The 22,856-nt window shown below is 45.6% G+C and overlaps 1 protein-coding gene across 1 annotated transcript in view; it reads left to right on the forward strand.

Moving 5' to 3' along the window:
• HCN4 (hyperpolarization activated cyclic nucleotide gated potassium channel 4) overlaps window positions 1–22,642 on the forward strand; it is a 229,693-nt gene extending 207,051 nt beyond the window's left edge. Inside the window, exons 7-8 of the mRNA XM_082254941.1 lie at window positions 4,162–4,326; window positions 20,027–22,642. Coding sequence (XP_082111067.1) covers window positions 4,162–4,326; window positions 20,027–21,114 — 1,253 coding nt within the window. The 3' untranslated portion in view covers window positions 21,115–22,642. The remainder of the gene's footprint in view (window positions 1–4,161; window positions 4,327–20,026) is intronic.
• The last annotated feature ends 214 nt before the right edge of the window (window positions 22,643–22,856 follow it).

Here is a 22,856-nt window from a genome sequence, read left to right on the forward strand (position 1 = left end):
TTGAGCTCCAAGGTGCCAGGCAGTAAGCACAGGGCCCACTAGAGGACTTCGGTCCCTCAGGCCGCCCTCATGAAGTCTGTTTCTGATTGTTAGGTCAGAGACATTCACACCAGTGGCTTGCTGGAGGTCATTTTGTAGGGCTTTGGCAATGCTCAGCCTGTTCCTCCTTGCACAAAGGAGCAGATACAGGTCCTGCTGATGGGTTAAGGACCTTCTACTGCCCCTGTCCAGCTCTCCTAGAGTAACTGCCTGTCTCCTGGAATTTCCTCCATGCTCTTGAGACTGTACTGGGAGACAAAGAAAACTTTCTGGCAATGGCACGTATTAATGTGCCATCCTGGCCTGTGCAACCTCCATAGGGTCCAGGTATCTCCTCATGCTACCAGTAGTGACACTGACCCTAGCCAAATGCAAAACTAGCGAAAAACAGTCAGAAGAGATGATTACGGAAAAGAAATGTCAGTGGCCTCCACCTGTAAAACCATTCCTGTTTTGGAGGCTGCCTCATTGTTGCCCATCTAGTGCACCTGTTGTTAATTTCATTAACGCCAAAGCAGCTGAAACTGATTAACAACCCCCTTTGCTACCTAACTGACCAGATCAAAATCCCAGGAGTTTAATTGACTTGATGCTATACTCTGTTCAAAAAGTGTTCCTTTAATTTTTTTGAGCAGTGTATATATTTTATTAAAAATGTGTGGGATAATGCAATAGGCCTGTGTGCACTCTTATTTTTATTATTGTATAGAGAGATACATGACTGGTACTTGAATTGAGAGGAGATTGTTATATCTTAACCCCTATTTGAACATAAAAGCAGGAAGCAGAGCCTTCATATGTAATGAAAAATATTGCTGCCCATTGTGTTGATAGAATCGCAACACACTTTAAATAAAATATTTTGCATTAATCTGATCATTTTTATTTGTGTATGTAAAAGACTGCATGCTCCCTTTAAGATTGCCTAGGGGTACATGATTCTAACAATGATACCTTACAATGGCAATTTATAACAGGGCAATGGGACTTGTTTTTAGTCAACAACAAATGTGAACATTTTTAGTAGTGTAGAACCCTCCTGATTAGGTTGCTAGTAGGATTACGGCAAATTTAGTTATGGCTCTATTGTAGCGAAGTTTAATTGCTTTTGGCTGTTCTGTGTTCTGCTAATTGCAGACTCAACTACTTCTCCCTGCTTCCTAGCGAGTTCTAGAATTTAGTGGATTGGAAGAGGCAGATCCTGGATTTTCATATTCATACAGCCTCGGCCAATGTCTGAAAAGGAGAATGACTAGAAGTGGGCTGTTGTGTGTATAAATGGGCTGGGGCCTGGAGCAGTAGGGTCCTCCTTTTGCTAATGGAGAAGATCCAGCCTGGAGGGTTGTGGCCCTCTGGGTCACTGAGCTGAAGTCTGCTGGAGGCCAACAAGGTGCCAGCTCAGGAAGAGCTGAGGGACCTTTTCATGAAATTGCTGAGAGTTTGGAAGAAGTCCACTGAGGATCTGGTCTGGAAGTCCACAGACCTCAATGTAAGCCCTCATAAGTCGCATGAAAGTTGCACCTGCATCAAATAGATGTGATTTTGATGCAACTTAGGATGAGTGCTAATTGTGTAGAACTGAAAAATTTTTTAATTTCTTTATTTTCTTTGGAAAAAATTCCAAATTTTCAGACCGATTGGTAATCTAATCGATCAAAGATTGATTCAAATTCTGTGTGAAGAATAGCTGGTTGTTAGGGAGTGGACCGAGAAAGCCGGGGCGCTACGTCCTTAACAACCTTGTGATGTCATCGACCGACGGCATGCTAGGTCTGTGACGTCACCTGGCAGCTCCGCCCCTTAGGTATTTAAGAGCTGTTACACGGCGGAGCCAGCAGTTGACAGTAGTGTTAATTTTGGCAGCAAATTTCAATTTAGTTTTAGTCTTAGAACTAAAATGGCATTTTAGTTTTAGTCCCATTTTAGTCTTCTGCAAGTGTTTTAGTTTTAGTCGTATTTAGTCGACTAAAACTCCAGTACATTTTAGTCGACTAAAACATCTTACATTTTAGTCGACTAAAACTCATTTTAGTCATCTAAATGATCATGGTCAGGTCAGAGAGGAGGCCTGTAATGCTGCTGCCTGTAGTCAGTGCACTGAGTGCACACAGTGCTGCTCAGAGTGCTGGATGGGGGTCTCAGGTTTAAGGGTGGTCTCTGGTCTGACTCTGAACTGAAGTTGTTAAACAGGATGGGCCGAGCGGGCCTCAGCGGCCTATATGCACGCACACAGTCCTGGATGGATGGCGGAATCGGATGCCAGTGGTGACTGGTGAGTGGTCTGAGGGGACTCAGGGAGGCAGTAATAGCTGGCCTGGCTGTTAACTCACAGTGGGTGCTCTGCTCTGGATGTGGTGGTGGCCGGGTGCCAGTGCCGTGTGATGAGTCGGGCCTGGCGCGTCTGGCTGTAGTGCTGCAGCTGCAGTGCTCTGGTGAGGTCAGGTGACTGGCCTCGAGTCGACTCTCTTGTAGTAGTCCACTCCTCACGTCAGACGTCACGGGGCACGCCACGCCAGACTCCACACAGGCGGAGCTCCATGAAAACCGGAAGTTGGGTAAATGTCCCTGCCTCACATTCTCGTTTAGTTTTCGTTCGTTAACGCAAACGGATTTGATTTTCGTCATAGTTGTCGTCATTTGACGAAAATGTGCTATACTTTGCGTCTCGTTTTTCGTCAGTTGAAAAATGCCGGTGACGAAAGTGGTGACCAAAACGTTTTCATTGACGAAAGTAACACTGCTGTAAACTCCATTGGCTGTAATGTCATGCACATATTACCTGAATATATTACCAACATTAAATATTAGGGAAAAATATAAGAAAAGCCTTTTTCTTAATGGTTTAGTTTTCAGCAGTTTAGTAGATGCTCCTTACTTATGCATATGCGGTGGTGCAATACATGTTTAAACTTTAATGTGCTATTATTACATGCTCTGGATGGAATTGTGTTGCCGATATAGATAAGGCCAGCAGAGGAGTGTTAATTTTGATGATGTCAATTTTTTATTTAGTTTTAGTCTTATGACTAAAATGCCGTTTTAGTCGTATTTTAGTCTTAAGACTAAAATGCCATTTTAGTTTTAGTCGTATTTTAGTCATCCGAATTGTTTTCGTTTTAGTCGTATTTTAGTCATCCGAATTGTTTTCGTTTTAGTCGTATTTTAGTCGACTAAAATTGTGTTAATTTAGTCGACTAAAATTGTGTTAATTTAGTCGACGAAAACGTTTTAGTCGGTTTAAGTCGACGAAATTAACACTGGTTGACAGGAGCCTTCGTCAGGGATGCATTTTTTTTAAATCTTTTTTCGATTAATCTACTTCGGGGGACATCTTTATTTTTTAATAAAGGAATTCTCAAAAATGAGTGTACTTTGTTTACTTACTCCTTACACTTTTTAGGTGAATAGGTAGGGGAACTATGTACCCCATACTCATTACCATGAGGGGTAGAGCCCCCCCTGCTCCAAAGCACCCCCCCCCCATGTTAAGGACATGTGGCCCTGTATGGTTCAGGAGGGGGGCGCTCGCTGGTCCCCGCCCCTTTTCTGACATGCCGGGTTGCATGCTGGGATAGGGGTCTGGTATGGATTTTGGGGGGACAACAGGTGTGGGGTTCCTCTTAAAATCTGTATCATACACAGAATTTAAATTGGTCAATCAATCTTCGATCAATTCGAATTCCAATCGTTCTGAAAATTTGGAATTCGTCAGAAAAATAAAAGAAACCTAACAAATTTTTCAGTTCTGCACAAGTCACACACATTCAAAGTCCCATCACATCTCACAGTAAAGTCGCAGTGGAAATCGCACAATTTTTAGGTTGAACAACTGTGAATGGAGCCTGAGTAATGACCAGAGTGAGAGACACCCTAGTGACTGTTCTTGCTTAACCATTGGAGAGACTGCTCCAAAGTTGCACTTCATTTGGAGTATCTCAAGGTTCACCCCACACCCTAACCAAGTTTAACCAGCAGTAAACTACAAAAAAAAGACATGCACTTATAGGAAATGGAACCTAGGACAAAACTGCAAGACTGGTCTGGGGTTTATGCTACAGTCGTTTTTGTATATACAGTTAGGAGTTACTGCCAATAACTAATATCTTTTTCTACCCCTACCAGAGATTTGTTTGTTGACACGAGGACGAAGAACTGCAAGTGTCAGAGCAGATACTTATTGTCGACTGTACTCTCTTAGTGTGGATCATTTCAATGAGGTTCTAGAGGAGTATCCAATGATGAGACGGGCATTTGAGAGTGTAGCACTAGACCGCTTAGACCGAATTGGTAAGAACTCAATGTTTTCTATGTTAACATATACCTTTTTTTGTCTAGAAAAGTCCAAAGTCATATACCCTGTTTGATATGGTAATTTCCCCTTATGTGCTTTTGAAGGGACATACTTCAGGGGGGGGGGGGGGGTATCTTACATCTTTGTGTGACATGAGAAACACATTGCTTTTGAAATCCCTTAACCTATACTGTTTTATTTGCCCATTAAAAATAGTGCATCCCAGCCTATTTGGATCATCTTTCTGCCCCCTCATAGTTTTTCCATGTGTACTGGTAAGAAGAATCATCAGCTTGTTATCTTTCTTTAAAACTATGATGAGATTTGCCTATAGTACTTTATTTCTTTGCTCCCTCCCCAAAATCATAATGATTTTGTCTTACATTATCTAAAATCCAGCATGGAAGACTGATACTATAATTTTTTGTGATGACCTCAGCTGTTAATAAAACCAATGGGGTGGTGAATTCTGGTGGGGATATCTCAGGATGAGAGAAATAAGACACTAACTGATCTCAACTGTCCATCTACTGAAAAATGTAAATGTGGTGGTTGGTTGGAGTTGTGAAGAGAATTTTTAATAAAATGCATTTTTTATTATTAGAATCAGTAAAAGGTATGTTTTTTTTTTTTTTTTACTGATCACACCTGTGTCCTTGAAAATGATCATGATTTATCTTACTGTAAATCACTTTGTCTATGACTTAGATGCACGCCTGCTTATAACCAGCTTTAAGTGTTCTGAAAACTCTGACTCCATCCAATATTTCTAAATTCTGCTGTCCTAATCATTTACATTACAAAAGCCCCCATTGGGAGCTTTGTACAGATGAGCCCAATACTCCTACAGCTTGTGCAGAAAAGAGAAGCTGGACACAAGCCAATAAGTCTATGTATAACTAATTTAGTTTCCAGAGTATATCTGTTACCTCAATACTATCTAAAAGGTCAGCATTAAGATCACTTCTCTGCATCATCATTTCTTCTTTCCTTTTTTTTCACCTGGTTAACAGCCTAAAATAGAATTATCCACAAACCTACAATATTGTATAAGACAATGGTCCTCAACCCTGGTCCTCAGGGCCCACTAACAGGCCAGGTTTGCAAGATAACTGAAATTCATCCCAGGTGATATAATTTGCTGCTCAGTGATTGCAGTACTCTAGTCTGCATCTCCCCAAGGTAATACTTAAAATCTGGCCTGTTAGTGGGCCCTGAGGACCGGAGTTGAGGACCACTGGTATAAGACATAGGCTAGTCCAGTTCTAAAAGACCTGGGGCATACTAGACATCTAGATTGAAATTGTTGCATGTAGAATGGCAATGAAAATAGGTAACAATATTTGTGGTCCTTCATGTCTTTCCTCTTTTAATTCTCTTTTATTCCTACATAGTCAAATGTTCCTGTAATTGGGGGTTGTAGCATATGATATATATAGAATAATGTTTTAATATTCAAACACTGTGCCACTATTAGAACATTGATAACACAGGTCAGCATATAAAACATACAGTGATAACAAAGGTCAGAATACAAAACCCCACTGTTGTTCACTCTTGCTTCCACTAACAGGCAATCTATAGCCTTTTTGAAAAAAAAGATTCTAAGGCCCAATTATACTTCACTTCCAGTGCTCCGGTAATGCAGAGTTGAAGCGTACTTCTAGCAGTACCCATGTCCCAGCTTGAAGATATGGATGCTGCTTATTTTCGTGGCCCAATGACTCTGCTCTGATTTCAGTGCAGTTGTGATGTAATGGATATGAGGGAGATCAGTTAACTAACTTCACACATTTACTGAAACCAGTGCAAAATTAACCACTTGCCTTCTGTGCACTTAAACACCCTTCCCATCCAGGCCAATTTTCAGCTTTCAGCGCTGTCACACTTTGAATGACAATTGCGCGGTCATGCTACACTGTACCCATATGAAATTTTTATCATTTTTTTCACACAAATAGAGCTTTCTTTTGGTGGTATTTAATCATCTCTGGGTTTTTTATTTTTTACAAAAAAAAAGAATAAAGACAAAAAATTTTTTTAAAAAAAAAAAGTTTTTCTTATTTTTTGCGAGTAAATTTTGAAAATAAATTTTTCTCCTTCACTGATGTGCGCTGATGAGGCGGCACTGATGGGCACTGATAGGCTGCACTGATGGGCACTGATGAGGTGGCACTTATGGGCACTGATGAGGTGGCACTTATGGGCACTGATGAGGAGGTACTAATATGCCGCACTGATGAGCACTGAGAGGCGGCACTGAGAGGCAGCACTGAGAGGCGGCACTGATGAGCACTGATAGGCGGCACTGCTGGGCACTGATAGGCGGCACTGCTGGGCACTGAGAGGCGGCACTGCTGGGCACTGAGAGGCGGCACTGCTGGGCACTGACATGTGGCACTGCTGGGCACTGAGAGGCGGCACTGCTGGGCACTGATGGGCACTGGCGGATGGCACTGGACACTGACGGGTGGCACTGATGAGCGGCACTGATGGGCAGAACCATCAGTGCCCACACTCAGTGCCCATAGTGCTGCCAGTCAGTGCTCATCAGTGCCTAGATGAGCAGGCACTGATGGGCACTGACTAGCAGCACTATGGGCACTGATTGTGGGCATTGATGGGGGGCACTGATGGCGGGCACTGTGGGCACTGATGTGGGGGCACTGTGTGTGTGTTTTTACCTTTTAGTAATCAGGGCACTGGTGATCGGTGCCCTGATTACATTGCTGTGTGTCCCCAGCGGCTGTCGGCTCCCCCTCCTCCCTCACACTGCAGGCTCCGTGTGAGGAAGGAGCGCCGGCGATGAGAGATGATCTCATATGTTTACATATGAGATCATCGCTCATTGGACGGCCAGATCACGTGGTGAATGGCCGCTGTGATTGGCCATTCACCACGATCTGTGATCGGCTGTGTCCAAGGGACACGGCCGACACGGATTTTCCCCGCAGCGCGCTCGCGGGAGCGCGCTGGGGGCGTGTCACTGGGAGGCCGTTTAAAAACGGCCTCCCGAAAATTCGAGTCCGCGCTGCAGCCGTATATAGGCTGTAGCGCGGACGGGGGGAGGTTAAGGTAAATATAAATGGGTCTTTGGAGGAAATAAAAAGCTATAGCTTGCCTGGGAGGGGGCGGTTCTTTAAAGCAGTTCTTCGCTCTGTTTGCAAAACAATTAAAAGTCAGCAGCTGAAAATACTATAGCTGCTGACTTTTAATAAAAAGGAGCACTCACCTGTCCAGGGGCCCAGCGCTATCCATACCAGAATTGGTTCTTCACCGGTCTTTCTGTCCCCAGAATGTTTACTGTAGACAGCCGGCTGTGTTCCTTGCAACGTCACAGCTGGCTGCTAACCTCACATGCGTGAGCCGTGCCTGATTTTGTGAATGGTCCTGCAGCCTTCTTGGATCTGTGATGTGTCCCAGAAGGTTGTGGGTGGGGTGGGGCTTCAGTTGGATCACCACGGCTATCCAATCAGAAGTGGGAGCAGGTACCTGTCAAAACCAGAAGAGGAGGGGTGAAGAAGGGCATAAAGAGGAACTTCCCCTTAAGGGTGAAGTTCCACTTTAAGTAAAAGAAATATGCACTACACTGTGCAGGAAGACACAGAAGCCAAATTGTTCCATAAAAACCCACATTCTCTTATTTATTAAATGAACTGCTCAAATTCTAAAGAATTGTTCGAGAAAATTAATTAATGGTTCTTTAGGCATGCAAGAATATATACAGGTGCATCTCCTAAAATTAGAATGTCATCAAAAAGTTAATTTATTTCAGTAATTCAATTCAAATCAGTAATTTAATTCAAAAAGTATAGATGTGTTTCAGATCTTGATTTCCAAATGAAATACAACATTTCCCACAGTCCGTGATGATTTGGGGAGCCATGTCATCTGCTGGTGTTGGTCCACTGTATTTTTATCAAGACCAAAGTCAGCGCAGCCCTCTACCAGGAAATTCTAGAGCACTTCATGCTTATCTCTGCAGACCAGCTTTATGGAGATGCTGATTTCATTTTCCAGCAGGACTTGGCACCTGCCCACACTGCCAAAAGTACCAATACCTGGCTTATTGATACTTATTGGTATCACTGTGCTTGATTGGCCAATAAACTCGCCTGACCTAAACCTCATAGAGAATCCATGGGGTATTGTCAAGAGGAAGATGAGAGGCACCAGACCCAACAACGCAGAGGAGCTGAAGGCTGCTATCAAAGCAACCTGGGCTTCCATAACACCTCATCAGTGCCACAGGCTGATCAACTCCATGCCATGCCGCATTGATACAGTAATTCATGCAAAAGGAGCCCTGACTAAGTATTGAGTGCATACTATACTGTACATGGATATACTTTTCAGTAAGCCAACATTTCTGTATTAAAAATCCTTTTTTTTTATTGGTCTTAAGTAATAACTGGATTTTTGTCTTATCGTAAAATCCTTTTCTCTCATGTGCATTAACGGACACAGCTCCGTATCTTCTTGACCCTTGGGTTATGCTGCCCCCTACTCAGGAGTAGGACGCTAGACAGAAAAAAATTGACTACGCCTATAGGGCAGTCCTTGGGGGTATACTCCCACTTCCTGCTACAGGACTTCAGTTTGTAACAAGCAGTGTCAGAAGAATACATAACCGAACTCCACAGAAGGGTGGGTGCTGTGTCCATCAATGAACATGAAAGAACATCAGGATTTTACGGTAAGACAAAAATCCAGTTTTCTCTTTCGTTCATTGACGGACACAGCTCCATATCTTCTTGACCCTTGGGATGTCCCAAAGCAGTGTCAAATATGAGGGGTGGGAAGAACACCGCAATACCACACTTCCCAAAGGCTAAACGTGGCCAAACAGGTAAAACAGGAGCTTAACCAGGAATGACTGGAGCTCACCTACCAAAACAAAAATACACCCTCAAGAGGCTTGAGCCTCTTCAACAGCAGCCTCCAAAACTTTGCAGCCAAAAGCGGCATCAGCAGATGCGACTACATCCACCTTGTAAAATTAGTTGAAGGTGTGCACAGGTGACCAGGTGGCCGCCCTGCAATCCTGGATCACTGACGCCTGATGACGGAAGGCCCAGGAGGCACTAAGGGCTCTTGTAGAATGTGCCTTAACAGGTAAAGCGGCAACCTGATCCTTAATGGAATAGGCCTTCACCACCGTCTGCCTGATCCAACTGCAAATGGTCACAGCAGATGCGGTCTGCCCCTTACAAAACCCATCCATAAAGACAAACAAGGACTCCAATTTTGAATTGACTCAGTCGCCGCCAGGTAAACCCCGATTGCCCGTAACCACATCCAGGGAATGTAAGGCAATCTCTTTAGGATGCTTTGGCTTAGGACACAAGGAAGGCAACACAATGTCTTCATTTAAGTGGAAATCAGAGACGACATTAGGTAGGAAAAACTGGCAGGGACGTGGCACCACTTTGTCCCTATGAACTACCAGGTAAGGTGACCTACAGGACAATGCAGCCAGCTCTGACAGCCTACGTGCAGAAGTAATAGCCACCAAGAAAGTCACCTTCTGTGACAAAGTAAGCAGAGGAAGTTCACAAATTTTTTCAAAAGGCGTTTTTTGAAGAACCCACAATACCAGATTGAGGTCCGACGGAGGCAGTGGGGACCTTACCGGAGGAGCAAGGTGGCGCACCCCTTGAATGAAAGTCTGAACCAAGGAATTTGTGGCCAATGGACATTGGAAGGAGATTGCCAAAGCGGAAATCTGCTCGTTGATGGTGCCCAGGGCCAAACGCTGATCTACACCTCCAAAAGACGAGACACTGAAAAGGAACGGGCGGAAACCCCTCCAGACTCATACCAAGTAATGTACGCCCTCCAAACTCGATGATAAATCTTCCTAGATGTAGATTTTCTAGCTTTTAACTGTGTAAGAATCACTGAATCCGACAACCCTCTGTCCTTCAGCACCTGGCCTTCAATAGCCAGGCCATTTTGAAGCGAGTGACCGTAAAGCAGGATGGATAATCCGTCTTTGAGCCAAAAGATCTTCCCCGAGAGGGAGTCTGAAAGGGACATCGGCTACCAGTCATACTAAATCTGCATTTCAAGACTGGCGAGGCCAGTCTGGAGCCACCAGAATGACTGGAATCTCTTCTGCCTCAAATCTGTGCAGAAGCCTCAGGAGAAGTTTAGTAGAGAAAAGGCATACATTAGACGATACTGGCCCCAAGGGGCCACCAGAGCATCTGTGGCTTCGGCCAGAGGATCCCGAGATCTTGCCACAAACCTCTGAACCTTCTGGTTGAGACAATAGGCCAACAGGTTCAAATTGGGAGTCCCCCACCGGAGACACAGTTGTTGAAACACCTCTGGGTGAAGAGACCATTCTGCCTGATCCAGCGCCTGCCGACTGAGGTAGTCTGTCTGCCAATTTTCCACCCCTGGAATATGCACAGCAGAGAGGGCTGGAACAAAATGTTCTGCTCACCTATAAATGCCACTTCTCTGACCGCTAGGGCACTTTTGGTGCCCCTTTAATGACTGACATACGCCTCAGCCGTGGCATTGTCTGATTGAATCCTTACCTGGCACCCGTTCACACGATCCGTCCACAGAGACAGGCAGAGCCTGATTGACCGAATCTCCAATCTCCAGGATATTGAGTCCAAACCCCCTGAGCTGGAACCGTGCCTAAGACACCTCCCCACCTGGAAAGGCTGGCATCTGTGGTGACCACCGTCCAATACAGTGGGAGAAAGGATTTTCCCTGTCGAATCGCCGGTGAGCAGAGCCACCATATCAAGGACCTCCTCGTACCCCGGCTAAACAGGATCAGATTGTCTAAGGACTGTGAATTCTTGTTCCATTTGGCAAGAATATCCTTTTGTAGAGGTCTGGTATGGAACTGAGCAAACGGAACCCGCTTGAAGGTGGAGACGACCGCCGATTGGATAACAGGAGCCGAATCGCATCATGCAACTTCTGGTGTTTTTTCTCCAGAAGAAACACCCTACCTGGGGCTGAATCCAGAGTCAGACCCAGGTAGTTCAGTTTGTTGGACGGAATTAGAGCCGATTTTTGAAAATTCAGTTTCCAGCCAAACTCTTGCATAGTTCACACAGTGATATCCAGATTGTCTTTTAAGGCAATCGGAGATAGGGCTTGCAGAAGAAGATCTTCGAGGTACCCCAGTATCGCAATTCCCCGCTGCCTTAGTAAAGCGAACACCGGGGCCAACACTTTTGTGAACACTCAAGGAGCTGAGGTGAGACCAAAGAGTAACGCCACAAATTGATAGTGCTCCTTGCCCACGGCAAAGCGAAGAAAAGGCTGATGTCCGACATATTTTGGGATATGAAGGTAAGCATCCTTGATATCGATAAAGGCCAGAAAGTCCCCTTGATGAAGGGATGCCACTACTGTGCGAATGGACTCCATCCAAAATTTCTGAACCCGCACAAAGCAGTTCAAGGCCTTGAGATCCAGGATAGGACGGATCTTGCCTTCCTTCCTGGGAACAGTAAATAGGTTTGCATAAAACCCCTAAAAACGTTCAGACTCTGGAACTGGTACAATGACAATGAGAGCAGATCCTGTACCGCCCCAAGAAGGCCTTGCAGATGATCTGGGGACAGATGCAAGTTGAAAGGGAAGAACCTTGCTGGAGGCAAGGACCGAAACTCGATCTTGTATCCGGACCGAATCAACTCGTGGACCGATTTGTTGTGAATCAAAGAGGTCAATGGGTCTGGAAAAGAGCAAAGACGATCCTCCATCCCAGGTACAGGTGAGGGCGTCCCTTCAGGCAGAAATGGACTTGTCTGCGGGACCAACGGAACCCGCTTTGGACTTACCAGACTAGACCTCCTGCGAAGTTACGGGTGGATTTTGATCCCTTATCCTTCAGGCAAAAGTGCCGTTTATGAGTCAAAAAGAAAGGACCACACTTGCGACGAGGCTCCTTGCTCTTGGTAACCTGTAGAAGCAGAGTACTCTCACCTCATGTAAGACCATAAAATTATCTCTTCCATGGAAGCTCCAAACAGGCGGTCTCCTACAAAAGGGAGATCGGTCATTAATCTTTTAGAAGCCTGCTCTGCAGACCAGCATTTCGGCCAAATCATGTGGCGGAGGGTCACAGCTGTCACAGACTACCTGCAGGTTAAAAGGGGCCACGTCCATAGAAGCATCATAGATATTTTGTAATCCCTGGACTAACTGATCCGCTAGCTTCGTCAGCTCAGGAGGATGCTGACCCCCTTCCAAATCCTGGCACAGAAGGAGGAGTCAGAGGATGCAGGTGAAGGCCGGGGATGTTTTTTGCTAGGCCTATGTTGAAGGGCGTATCAACTTTTGACACATGTGACTGCAGGACCGCCATCATGGCCGCCAGGGCAGACCAGGGCCGGACTGGCCTAGCGGGATACCGGGAAGTTTCCCGGTGGGCTGCCGGCCCTGGGGCCGCCTTAAGATGCGGCCGCTTTAAAGATGCGGCCGCTTTAAGCATCTACCGTGCCGCGGCCGCTTTAAGCATCTGACCGCACCGCGGCTGCGCTGTGATGGCCGCTGCAGCCCAGGCCCGGCCCCCGCTGCGCTCCAGCCTTTCAGTGACGGTGACGGATGTTTCCTACGTCAGCCGCTATGAGCGCCATGACGTCACATCCGGCGGGAGCGGCTGTGCGAGTATGTGGCTGTGGTCGTTCATCTGACTGACTGAAAGTAACTCTGCAAGATGGATGGTCACGGCGCCGATCCCTCCCAGAGCACACAGACGCCAGCAGCAGCAGCAGCATGATCGCAGGAGACTGAGAGTGACTGGAGGAGCGGAGGCGGAGCAGAGCCTGAGACAGCCAGCTGAGCCAGGTAAGAGTAAATGGGCTGGGGCCTGGGGGACCTGGACCTCTTGCATTTGGGGGGGTGTCAGCATATTTTAGGGCCCCTACTAGTACTACAATGCTACCCCCTCCCCCAAATACAATGCTGACCTGCCATGCCATCCCCCCCCTGGGCCCCCCTCCCCCCTAATACAATGCTGATCCCCTCCTCCTAATACAATTCTAGCCCACCTCCCCCTAATACAATGCTGACCCCCCCCCCAAATTTAGGGGGAGGGAGGGGAAACAGCATTGTATTAGGGGGAGGTCATCATTTTATTAGGGGGAGGGGGGTTAGCATTGTATTAGGAGGAGGGGAACAGAATTGTATTAGGGGGAGGGGGGATCAGCATTGTATTAGGGCCCCTAATAATTCTGACTTCTCCTGTACCATGTCCGCACAGCCCCTGACATCTCCTGTACCGTGTCCGCACAGCCCCTGACATCTCCTGTACCGTGTCCGCACAGCCCCTGACATCTCCTGTACCGTGTCCGCACAGCCCCTGACATCTCCTGTACCGTGTCCGCACAGCCCCTGACATCTCCTGTACCATGGCCGCACAGCCCCTGACCTCTCCTGTACCATGTCCGCACAGCCCCTGACATCTCCTGTACCATGTCCGCAAAGCCCCTGACATCTCCTGTACCATGTCCGCACAGCCCCTGACATCTCCTGTACCATGTCCGCACAGCCCCTGACATCTCCTGTACCATGTCCGCACAGCCCCTGACATCTCCTGTACCATGTCCGCACAGCCCCTGACATCTCCTGTACCATGTCCGCACAGCCCCTGACATCTCCTGTACCATGTCCGCACAGCCCCTGACATCTCCTGTACCATGTCCGCACAGCCCCTGACATCTCCTGTACCATGTCCGCACAGCCCCTGACATCTCCTGTACCATGTCCGCACAGCCCCTGACATCTCCTGTACCATGTCCGCACAGCCCCTGACATCTCCTGTACCATGTCCTCACAGCCCCTGACATTTCCTTTACCATGTCCGCATTTTTACCACTTTTAACTAGAATTTGCTCTTTTTATATATAAAGCCCTATATGCTTTCATATCTATCTTATCTGTATATAATACACTCTTCAAATTTGCTTTAAAATGCATGGTTTTCCTTTATGAACAAGAAAATAATGGCGTTATTCTGTTGGGCCGGTATAATAATGCTATGGGGCTGGTATGAAATTTTTTCCAGGGCTGAATTTTATTCCCAGTCCGGCCCTGGGGCAGACTGAAACCCAGAGGGTCCCACAGCTTCTGAAAGTGGGTCAAGTGGTGGCACGTGCTCCAGGGACTCCATGGTCAATCCAGGGACCACCAGCAAAATCTGGAAAAAATTTCTGTAAAAATCTCCCCTGCCGCTGCACCGGTGGCATCATAGGTCCCAGCGCACCAAAAGCGCAGCTATAGCAGAAAGAGGGAACTTGCACACCCACAGGGACTCACCGCCACTGACTCAGGAGGAACACAGGGCACCAAGCTACATGCCGGGTGGCGATCAGAGAGGAAGAGGAAATGCAGGCACTGCCACTAGAGGCCCACCGCCGAATCACTGCTCTACAGGCTGCAAGAAAATGGCCGCCACATTGATTTCAATGGGAAACTACCAAAACATGGCTGCCGATACCAATAGCAGCCATCCACAGCAAAATGGCGGGGCCACGCAGGGCTTGCGCAACTCCCGGGACCCTCAGATACATACAGCCAGCAAGGAGGGCCCTGTCAGGAACCCTCACCAGGACGTTTCCCAGAAAACTGCTGAACTGAGCAACCAGCAGCGCACTCCCTCCCCCTCCATCCCCATCAGCACTTAACACCTCAAACATGTAAATAGTATGGCCACCCTGGGGGGGCTAAGGGGGGGGTAGGTGAGGCTGCTTGTGCAGGGGGACCCCACTAGTGAGGGGGGGGCACCATTTGGGAAGGAAGGACAGATGGGGGCCTATCAAGCCGGGGGGGCCGCACCTACCCTGAGAATTCACCAGAGGAGAGGGGGGACACTACTCACCACACCTTGGAACCGAGCCGGCACCACTCTGGGCAGACCACCACACCATCTTGGAATGGGGTTGCTGCGGGCCAGAGGTACTCTGCCACACAGGTCGTCCTCGCAAGACCTTTAACTCGCCGGCCAGCCCCCGTCCAGTGGGGCTATGATGCGGCTGACCAAGCGCAGAGCTGCGGTCGGATCACGCTCGCTATAATATATTATTATTATTATACAGGATTTATATAGCGCTAACAGTTTGCGCAGCGCTTAACAAAATGAAGGCAGACCGTACAGTTACAATACAATTTGGAACAAGAGGAATCAGAGGGCCCTGCTCGTTAGAGCTTACAATCTAAAAAGGGAGGATCAATTGATACAAAAGGTAATAGCTGTGGCGGATGAGCTGATTGAGAAAGTGAAACAGTATATTAGTTAGTAGCCGGATAGGCTTCTTTAAACAGAAGGGTTTTCAGGCAGGGATCATCTAAAGATGGATAGAGTAGGGGACAGTCGGACAGATTGGGGTAGAGAGTTCCAAAGAATGGGAGGAGCTCTGGAGAAATCCTGGAGGCGAGCATGGGAAGAGGTGACAAGGGAGCTAGAGAGCAGGAGGTCTTCGGAGGACCAAAGAGAGCGGCTTGGTTGATATTTTGAGATCAGGTTAGTGATGTAGCTGGGGGCAGAGTTGTGGATGGCATTGTAAACTATTGTTAGCACTTTGAATTTTATTCGTTGGGTGAGTGGAAGCCAGTGAAGGGATTGGCAGAGAGGGTGGAGGACACTGAACGGTTGGTAAGGTGGATAAGTCTTGCAGCATTCATTATGGATTGAAGGGGGGGTAATCTATGTAAAGGTAATCCAATGGAGGAGGGAGTTGCATTAGTCAAGGCGAGAGATAACCAGGGCGTGAATTAAAAGGTTGGTGGTATCGTTGGTTGAAAAGGGCCATATTCTAGCGATGTTGCTGAGGTTAAGGCGGCATGATTTGGACAGGGATTGGATGTGAGCCTGAAAGAACAGTGCAGAGTCCAGGGTTACCCCTAGCACAATGGATAGTTGTTCCATTAATCTTGACAGAGAATTCAGGGGAAGGGGCATGTGGAGGATATATATATTATATTTTATACGGAATGGGTTGTTTTACAAGGTAAGGGTTCACATATACTTTAATATCCCCAAGTAATTAGTGAAAAGCGTGGGCAACAATGAGGCAAACAGAACAGTGCCAGCAGACCAAAACAACAAGGGTCAGAAGACCCAACTTCAGAGTACTGCTGCCAAACACCTTGTGGTGGCTTTACACAACTGGGCTAGAGAGGCTTGGTGCAGAAATGCCCAGGAGACTCCCACGGATGTGGTGGAATGGACACGTAACAGCGCAGGAGGGAGTTTCTCTTGCAATCAGATTTCTTATCCATACTGTAAAACAGGATGAAATATGTGATGACAGGACAAAAAGATTACTTACATTCTAAATGGAGCACTATCTGGAAGGTATACTCTAATAGCTCTGATTACCTCAAGGCAATGTAGAAATATTTCCTTTGGATGCTTAGGAGCAGGGAATAAGGATGGCAGGACAATGTACTCAGTAAGGCAGAATGCTGAAACCACCTTTGGGGGAAAGAATGGCTTTGGGCATAAGACAACTTTGTCCTTGTGAAGTATGAGAAAGGGTTCTTTACAAGAAAGGGCCACCAGTTCAGAAACATGCCTTTCAGACACGATTGCGACCAAAAAGGCTACTTTGCACAAGAAATCCTCTAAGGGAGATTGGTAGGTTCAGAGGATCCTCCAGGGATGGTAGATTCAAAGGTTGTTTTTTGCAGGGCAGAGAGAACCAAGTTGAGATTGCAAGGCCAAGTTCTGGTCAAGACTTGTTTGAAGGAAGGCAAGAATACAAGGTACAAGGAGTAATCCCTTGGACTGATTTGCAGGTGCAATAATAGATCATCCTGGAAGAGGCTTTTCTTGCTTTTAAAATGGTAGGAATTACAGACTCAGAAACCCTTCTGTCATAGAAGACCTAGGTTTTAACAGCCGTGACATTAAAGCAAGAGAATTAGAAGCAGGATGGAACAGAGGTCCTTGAGATAACAGATCAGATCTGTTGGAAAGAGGATAGGGATTGTTCGCTGGAAGCCTGAATATGTCTGTGTATCAGGTTCTTCTGGGTGAGTTCGGTGCAATTAGAATCACCATCTTCTGCTCTATTTTCATGAGCAGACGAGGTAGGATTTTCATTGGTATAAAGGTGTAAATTAGCCTGAACTGAGACCAGGGGATTATCAAGGCATCTGAGGCTAGGCCTAGAGAATTCCTGGTTCTGGCTACATACAGGTATAGTTTAATTTTTAATCTGGAGGCTGGGATATCCACATCCTGGATCCTCCATTTTTGGCATATTAGATTGAGGACATCTGCATGAGGGGTCTATTCCCCTTGATCCAGGCCATGATGGCAGAGGTAATCCACTTTCCAGTTGTTCACTCCTAGGACGTGGATCACAGATATTGGTGGATAGTGAGTTTCTGTCCATGAGAAGATCTGGTTCGCTTTCTTCAGGGCAGCCAGACTGCTAGTGCCCCCATGATGGTTGATGTAGGCCACTGCCATGGCATTGTGAGACTGCATCCTGATTGTGTGCACATTCAGAAGGGGGCTGCAGTGCTGCAGGATCAACCTGACTGCTTTTAATTCTCAAGCATGTGCTCCTAGAGAAAGAACTTTCATTTGTGGGAGAAAGACTTTTGCATGGGCAATGTCCAGAACCAGACCCAAGTATTCCAGGTGAAGGGAAGGCCGAGGAGCAGTTATGATCAAATGAATCATCCAGCCAAATGCCTGGAGTACCTGAATTGTCTTGTGGACATTCTCTTAAAGCTGAAAGATAGATGTGTCCTTTCAGAAGATACACAAGTTTAAATATTATCCTTTGAACCTGTCTTGCGGCAGTGAATACATTCCATTGCCCTGTTTTTACATAACAGTCAAAGATACACAGTGACCCTATCTTCTGTGTCCAAGATGCTGGACTGTATATAAAGTCCAGGCTCCATTTGTCACAGTGGGCATACTTTCACAGGAGTCCTTAGGGACTGGATTCCATAGCAATAGACTATGTTCCCTGACCTGTATAGCACCCTGCATGCATGTTAGATAAAATAATAAAAAAATAATAAAGGTGCATTGCGGTGCCATTAGGAATGAATGGCACTGCACAAACACGTTCCCACAGCACGTGTGAACCTAGCCTAAACCTAGCCTAAACCTTTCCCCAGCCTGAACTCCTAACACTTCGCTTATCCCATAAAAAGAGCCTTAATAACTGTACCACCCTAAAATGTAAGATGAATTAGGGTTAGTTGGGTACATTCCATCTTGTTTGTAGAGGCCTACTTAAAGTTGCTTCTGATTAAACTGCTGATAAACTTGTCTGTCATTTATTATTTTAACTGTCTTTTATTTAATATCGAAATGAGCTCAAAAAGTGAAATTTTGTTAAAATGAAAAAAAATATTAATTGTCCACAGTAATATCCTGGAAAATGTACCCTTTTCTGGAATTGCTCATGAAAAAAGCAGTTTACTTCCTAGTATGTGAGGGTGCCTAGCCCTAGACACCCCTGTGCTGTAGCCTCATAGCTGTATATCTGCAGTGTGAAATCCTAGGAACTACAGCCCAACTGCTAGACTCAGGAGATTTAGATCACATGCACAAAAGACACTAAAAACACTTCTTTTAGGGTAGTTTGAGTTTTTGTTTTCTGCCTCAAAACACCCCTCTATGTTAGCCTATGTGTCCAGGCACACATACGCCTTTACAGGCATTTAGAGGCAGAAAAAAAAACCCAGGGCCAGCACAATCAGGACAGAAGCATTTTGCCACAAAAAAAACAAAACAAAATGTAAACATGTCTAAATACATTTTGCATGAGGTACGTTTAAATAAATTATCTGCCCAAGTGCTTGATGCGCAGAGAACGCAAAAGCCCCAACTCTACCAAAGTAGCTGCCTCAATACAGCCAATGTAGAACAAGGTGTGGTAGGTCATTATTGGGGAAATACCAGTTCCAGGGAGACCACCATCAATACTGCAGGGGATAAGTCCATTGCCCTTTGCTTGCCTGTTCTAGGCAAAGCTTCAAAAGTCCAGTTTCTCTTTAAGGACTGCATATTAGTGGCTAATATAAGGAATCAAAAAATACACTGTTGAAAAATTCAAACATCTTTGCACGTCATGATATGGAATATTTACATATACATTTTTGAAAACCACAAGCACCTTACCAAGGTAGCAGTGTGTATTTTAGGGAATTATTTTGCCTTGTAAATCAGAAAAGAATCATAAATGAATAAAAGTTTGAAATTTTTAGAAAAGCCTCAAACTGTGATACCTGTAATCATACCTCCCAGCCTTTTTGCGATAGAAATGAGTGACACCTATTAGCAAAAGTATGTAGGCATAGAACAACAACCCCCTGCCACACCCCCTTAAAGGAGAATTATACAAAAAAAATGTTTTAGGTAAACCCACAGGTGCTTTTTTTTTTTTTTTTTCTAACCACTACTATTCCTATATACTGTCTTTTTAAATTGACCAATGCAGCAACTTAAAAACTGTAAGAGTGGTTTAGTACTATGAAACACTTTTTGAAAGATACATAGTGCATTTTATATACCATTATATAGATCAGACCAAATGAGGGACAAATGAATAGGAAAGAGGGGCAGTGGAACGTTGTTACAGATTGGGGACAGTCCCTCGAAATCAGGGACAGTTGGGAGTTTTGCCTGTAATTGGTGTTCATCTTATTGCATATGGAAAACTGAAAATATTTTTTTCTTTTTTTTAGGCAAAAAGAACTCTCTCCTCCTTCATAAAGTCCAGCATGACCTTCGCTCCGGGGTGTTGAATTACCAGGAGAATGAAATCATTCAGCAGATTGTTCAGCATGACCGTGAAATGGCACAAGGGCCACGTTGTTCCCAGTCTGAAGGAGATTCTGTACCAACTCCCCCAACTCCTGTAATATGGACACCACTAGTCCAGGCCCCTTTACAGGCTGCAGCAGCCACCACATCAGTTGCTATTCCTTTAACTCACCAGCGTCTGACAGCCAACATTTTCCGACCCTCAACCTCTGCATTGGGTGTATCGGCACGTGGATTCCAACAGCTGCAGAGACAGCCTTTTTCCTCACATTTAACAGCAGAGGTATCACTAAACCAGCAGTCTTCTTTTCATGTACATCAGCTGGCAGGTTATTCAGCTGCAGCCTGTGTTAGTCCAAGACCACCTTCTACTGTGCCCTGTTTTGAAAAGGGTTCTACACAGCAGCGGCACCCCACCTCCTCAACTCCAGTTGCTTTTGACACCTCACAGTGGTCTCCAGGAGCAGGTTCTTCATCCAGACAACCAAGACTATCACAATCCGATCAGCAGCTCCCAGCTGTCTCTTCTAGACAATGTCGAGGCCCAAAACCCAATTCACCAGGTCCCCCTTTACCTGGAGCTTCAGAGCCACTATGGGTATTACCACCTCCATTACAGAGATTGGACTCTCCTGCTAGTTCACCTACAGCACTCAGCCCAGGCCCAGGTCGAACCGCTCAGGTGTGTGGTTCTTCGCGGTCGCTTCTCCTTCCTCAAACTGCTCCCATTTCCTTTCACCCTAGCAGTTGTATATCTCTACCACTAAGCCGACTCAGGCAAGATGGTCGACCAATCTCTGTGTCCCAACCCTCCCTGCCTCAGCCAGCACCAGGCTCACCCCATTTTCCGCAACAGTTTACTCCTGACTTTACCTTATTTCCCAGAGGTGGAAGCTCAGATCTAACAGGCCACATCACTTTGCCACAAAAGGGGTCTTCAGAATTTGTGTTCAAAGCAAGTGGTGGAGAGGAACTGCCTTTCCACTCTAAATTACCAAGTAACCTATGACCTTCTTCATTGCTAGAGATCTGCAGAATGACATACACCAATTAATAGGTACACATTATTTTCCAAGGTTGTTAAAAAATTAAAAGGAAATTAATGCAGTGAAAAAATGATAGAACATGGGTCAAATAGATGTAACCTCAGCTCATAATACAGGAAGATTGCAATGCACAGTTAAACGTGAATAGGTCAGTGTTTCCACTGGACTTCAAATGCCCTTTGTAGAGCAACAAATACCATTATTTCTCCTTTTGAATTCTGTTTAGAGCAACTGTAGACTAAGGAGCTATACATCTTTATCCTCAAGATTTCTTATGAGGCGCTTTGCTAACTGGTATCAGTATTGTAACCCCCATCTAGTTACTGGTCATTCATTTCCAAACAGTCAAATTCTAATTAAAAAATACAGCACACGGTTTTGCAGATCTTTTAGCAATGATTAAGGATAAAAGGTGTATTGGTTGATATTAAAATCCCCAACACATAGAAGCCAAGTGTCCTCTTCTAACAGGACAGAGCCAGCCTGTCCCCTTGCAATAAGGCACCTGCTTTGCCTGTAATCCATTTTGTCAGCAACGTTCTGCGTACTTCAAGTGTTAATTATGTGCTGAAGACAGATGCTTGAAGACAGAGTTCCTCAGATGCAGAAAATAATGACCCTTCAATGTTGTCAGGGGGTCAAGGGCAATTTATTATTTAGAAAAAAATGTATGGGGGTAATTATTTCTCTGGTAGTTGTCACTTGAGTTTGAAAGCACATGATATATTCGGATACACCTATCATTGCACCCAGTGTGTGTTTGCGTGTGGTTAGCTAGAGGGACATTAAGGCAAGTAAAGTCTGGCTTGCCTGCATAAGCAATATTATGTAACATTTATTGTCCTTGTGCCTTCACTTCCCCAATGGAGTCAGAAGAACAGGTATGACCCTTGGGGGGCCCCATATTGTCCGCTATGAAGAGGCGTCTGTAACATGGGGCATGCCATAATTGCAGCCTCATGCCGATTTCAGATTCTGCGCTTTCCTTGTTGCAATAAGGCACTGCCTTGGCATGGGTTGTGCAATGCAGACACTCGTATTGGAGAGTGCCTTATTGTTGCTGAATTTCAGATCAGCGGTGTGATATCCAGCTAGCATTATACTTTATTCATATGTGCACAGGAACCCTATATTTCACCAACAGAAGCGTCTCATTCAGGGAGCAAGCTGACTGAATAGACTTGCCATGCTGGAGCCATTACTTTCTGTTACATTAATATGGAATATGGGAAGGTTCTGTTACACTCACCTTTCCTCTGCCAGAGGTGTGCTTGTACAGATTTGCAGAAAAGTGTTTTATGGATTATGAATATAAAAGGAGATGTAGGCAGCTAACAGGGATCCATTGTTTTTACTGACTGCTGTGCAAGCCATGGAGCCTACATATCCAGAAAGACAATGTTAACTATATTCCCCCATTTTAATTTTCCTCCATAAACCACCATTGTACCTGCAAATATCTCCACTCACTTTTATTTCATCCAATCAAGCATATATATCGTTAGAGAAACCCAGTGCTGCGGACCTCCGCATCTAGAAATAATAGCTCACTGGCTGTCATCCTGCTCCATTATTTTTCCAAAACAGGTATACCAACTAGGAGTTCTTCACTTTAACTGGTCTTCATGTGTGCTCCAGGTCAGTGATTTGCAGTACTGAAACCACAGACAGCCATATAACTAGCACTTTTAGGAGGTGGTCAGTG

The sequence above is a fragment of the Pelophylax lessonae genome, assembly GCF_965119305.1.
Source record: "Pelophylax lessonae genome assembly, chromosome: 4".
NCBI lineage: Eukaryota > Metazoa > Chordata > Amphibia > Anura > Ranidae > Pelophylax > Pelophylax lessonae.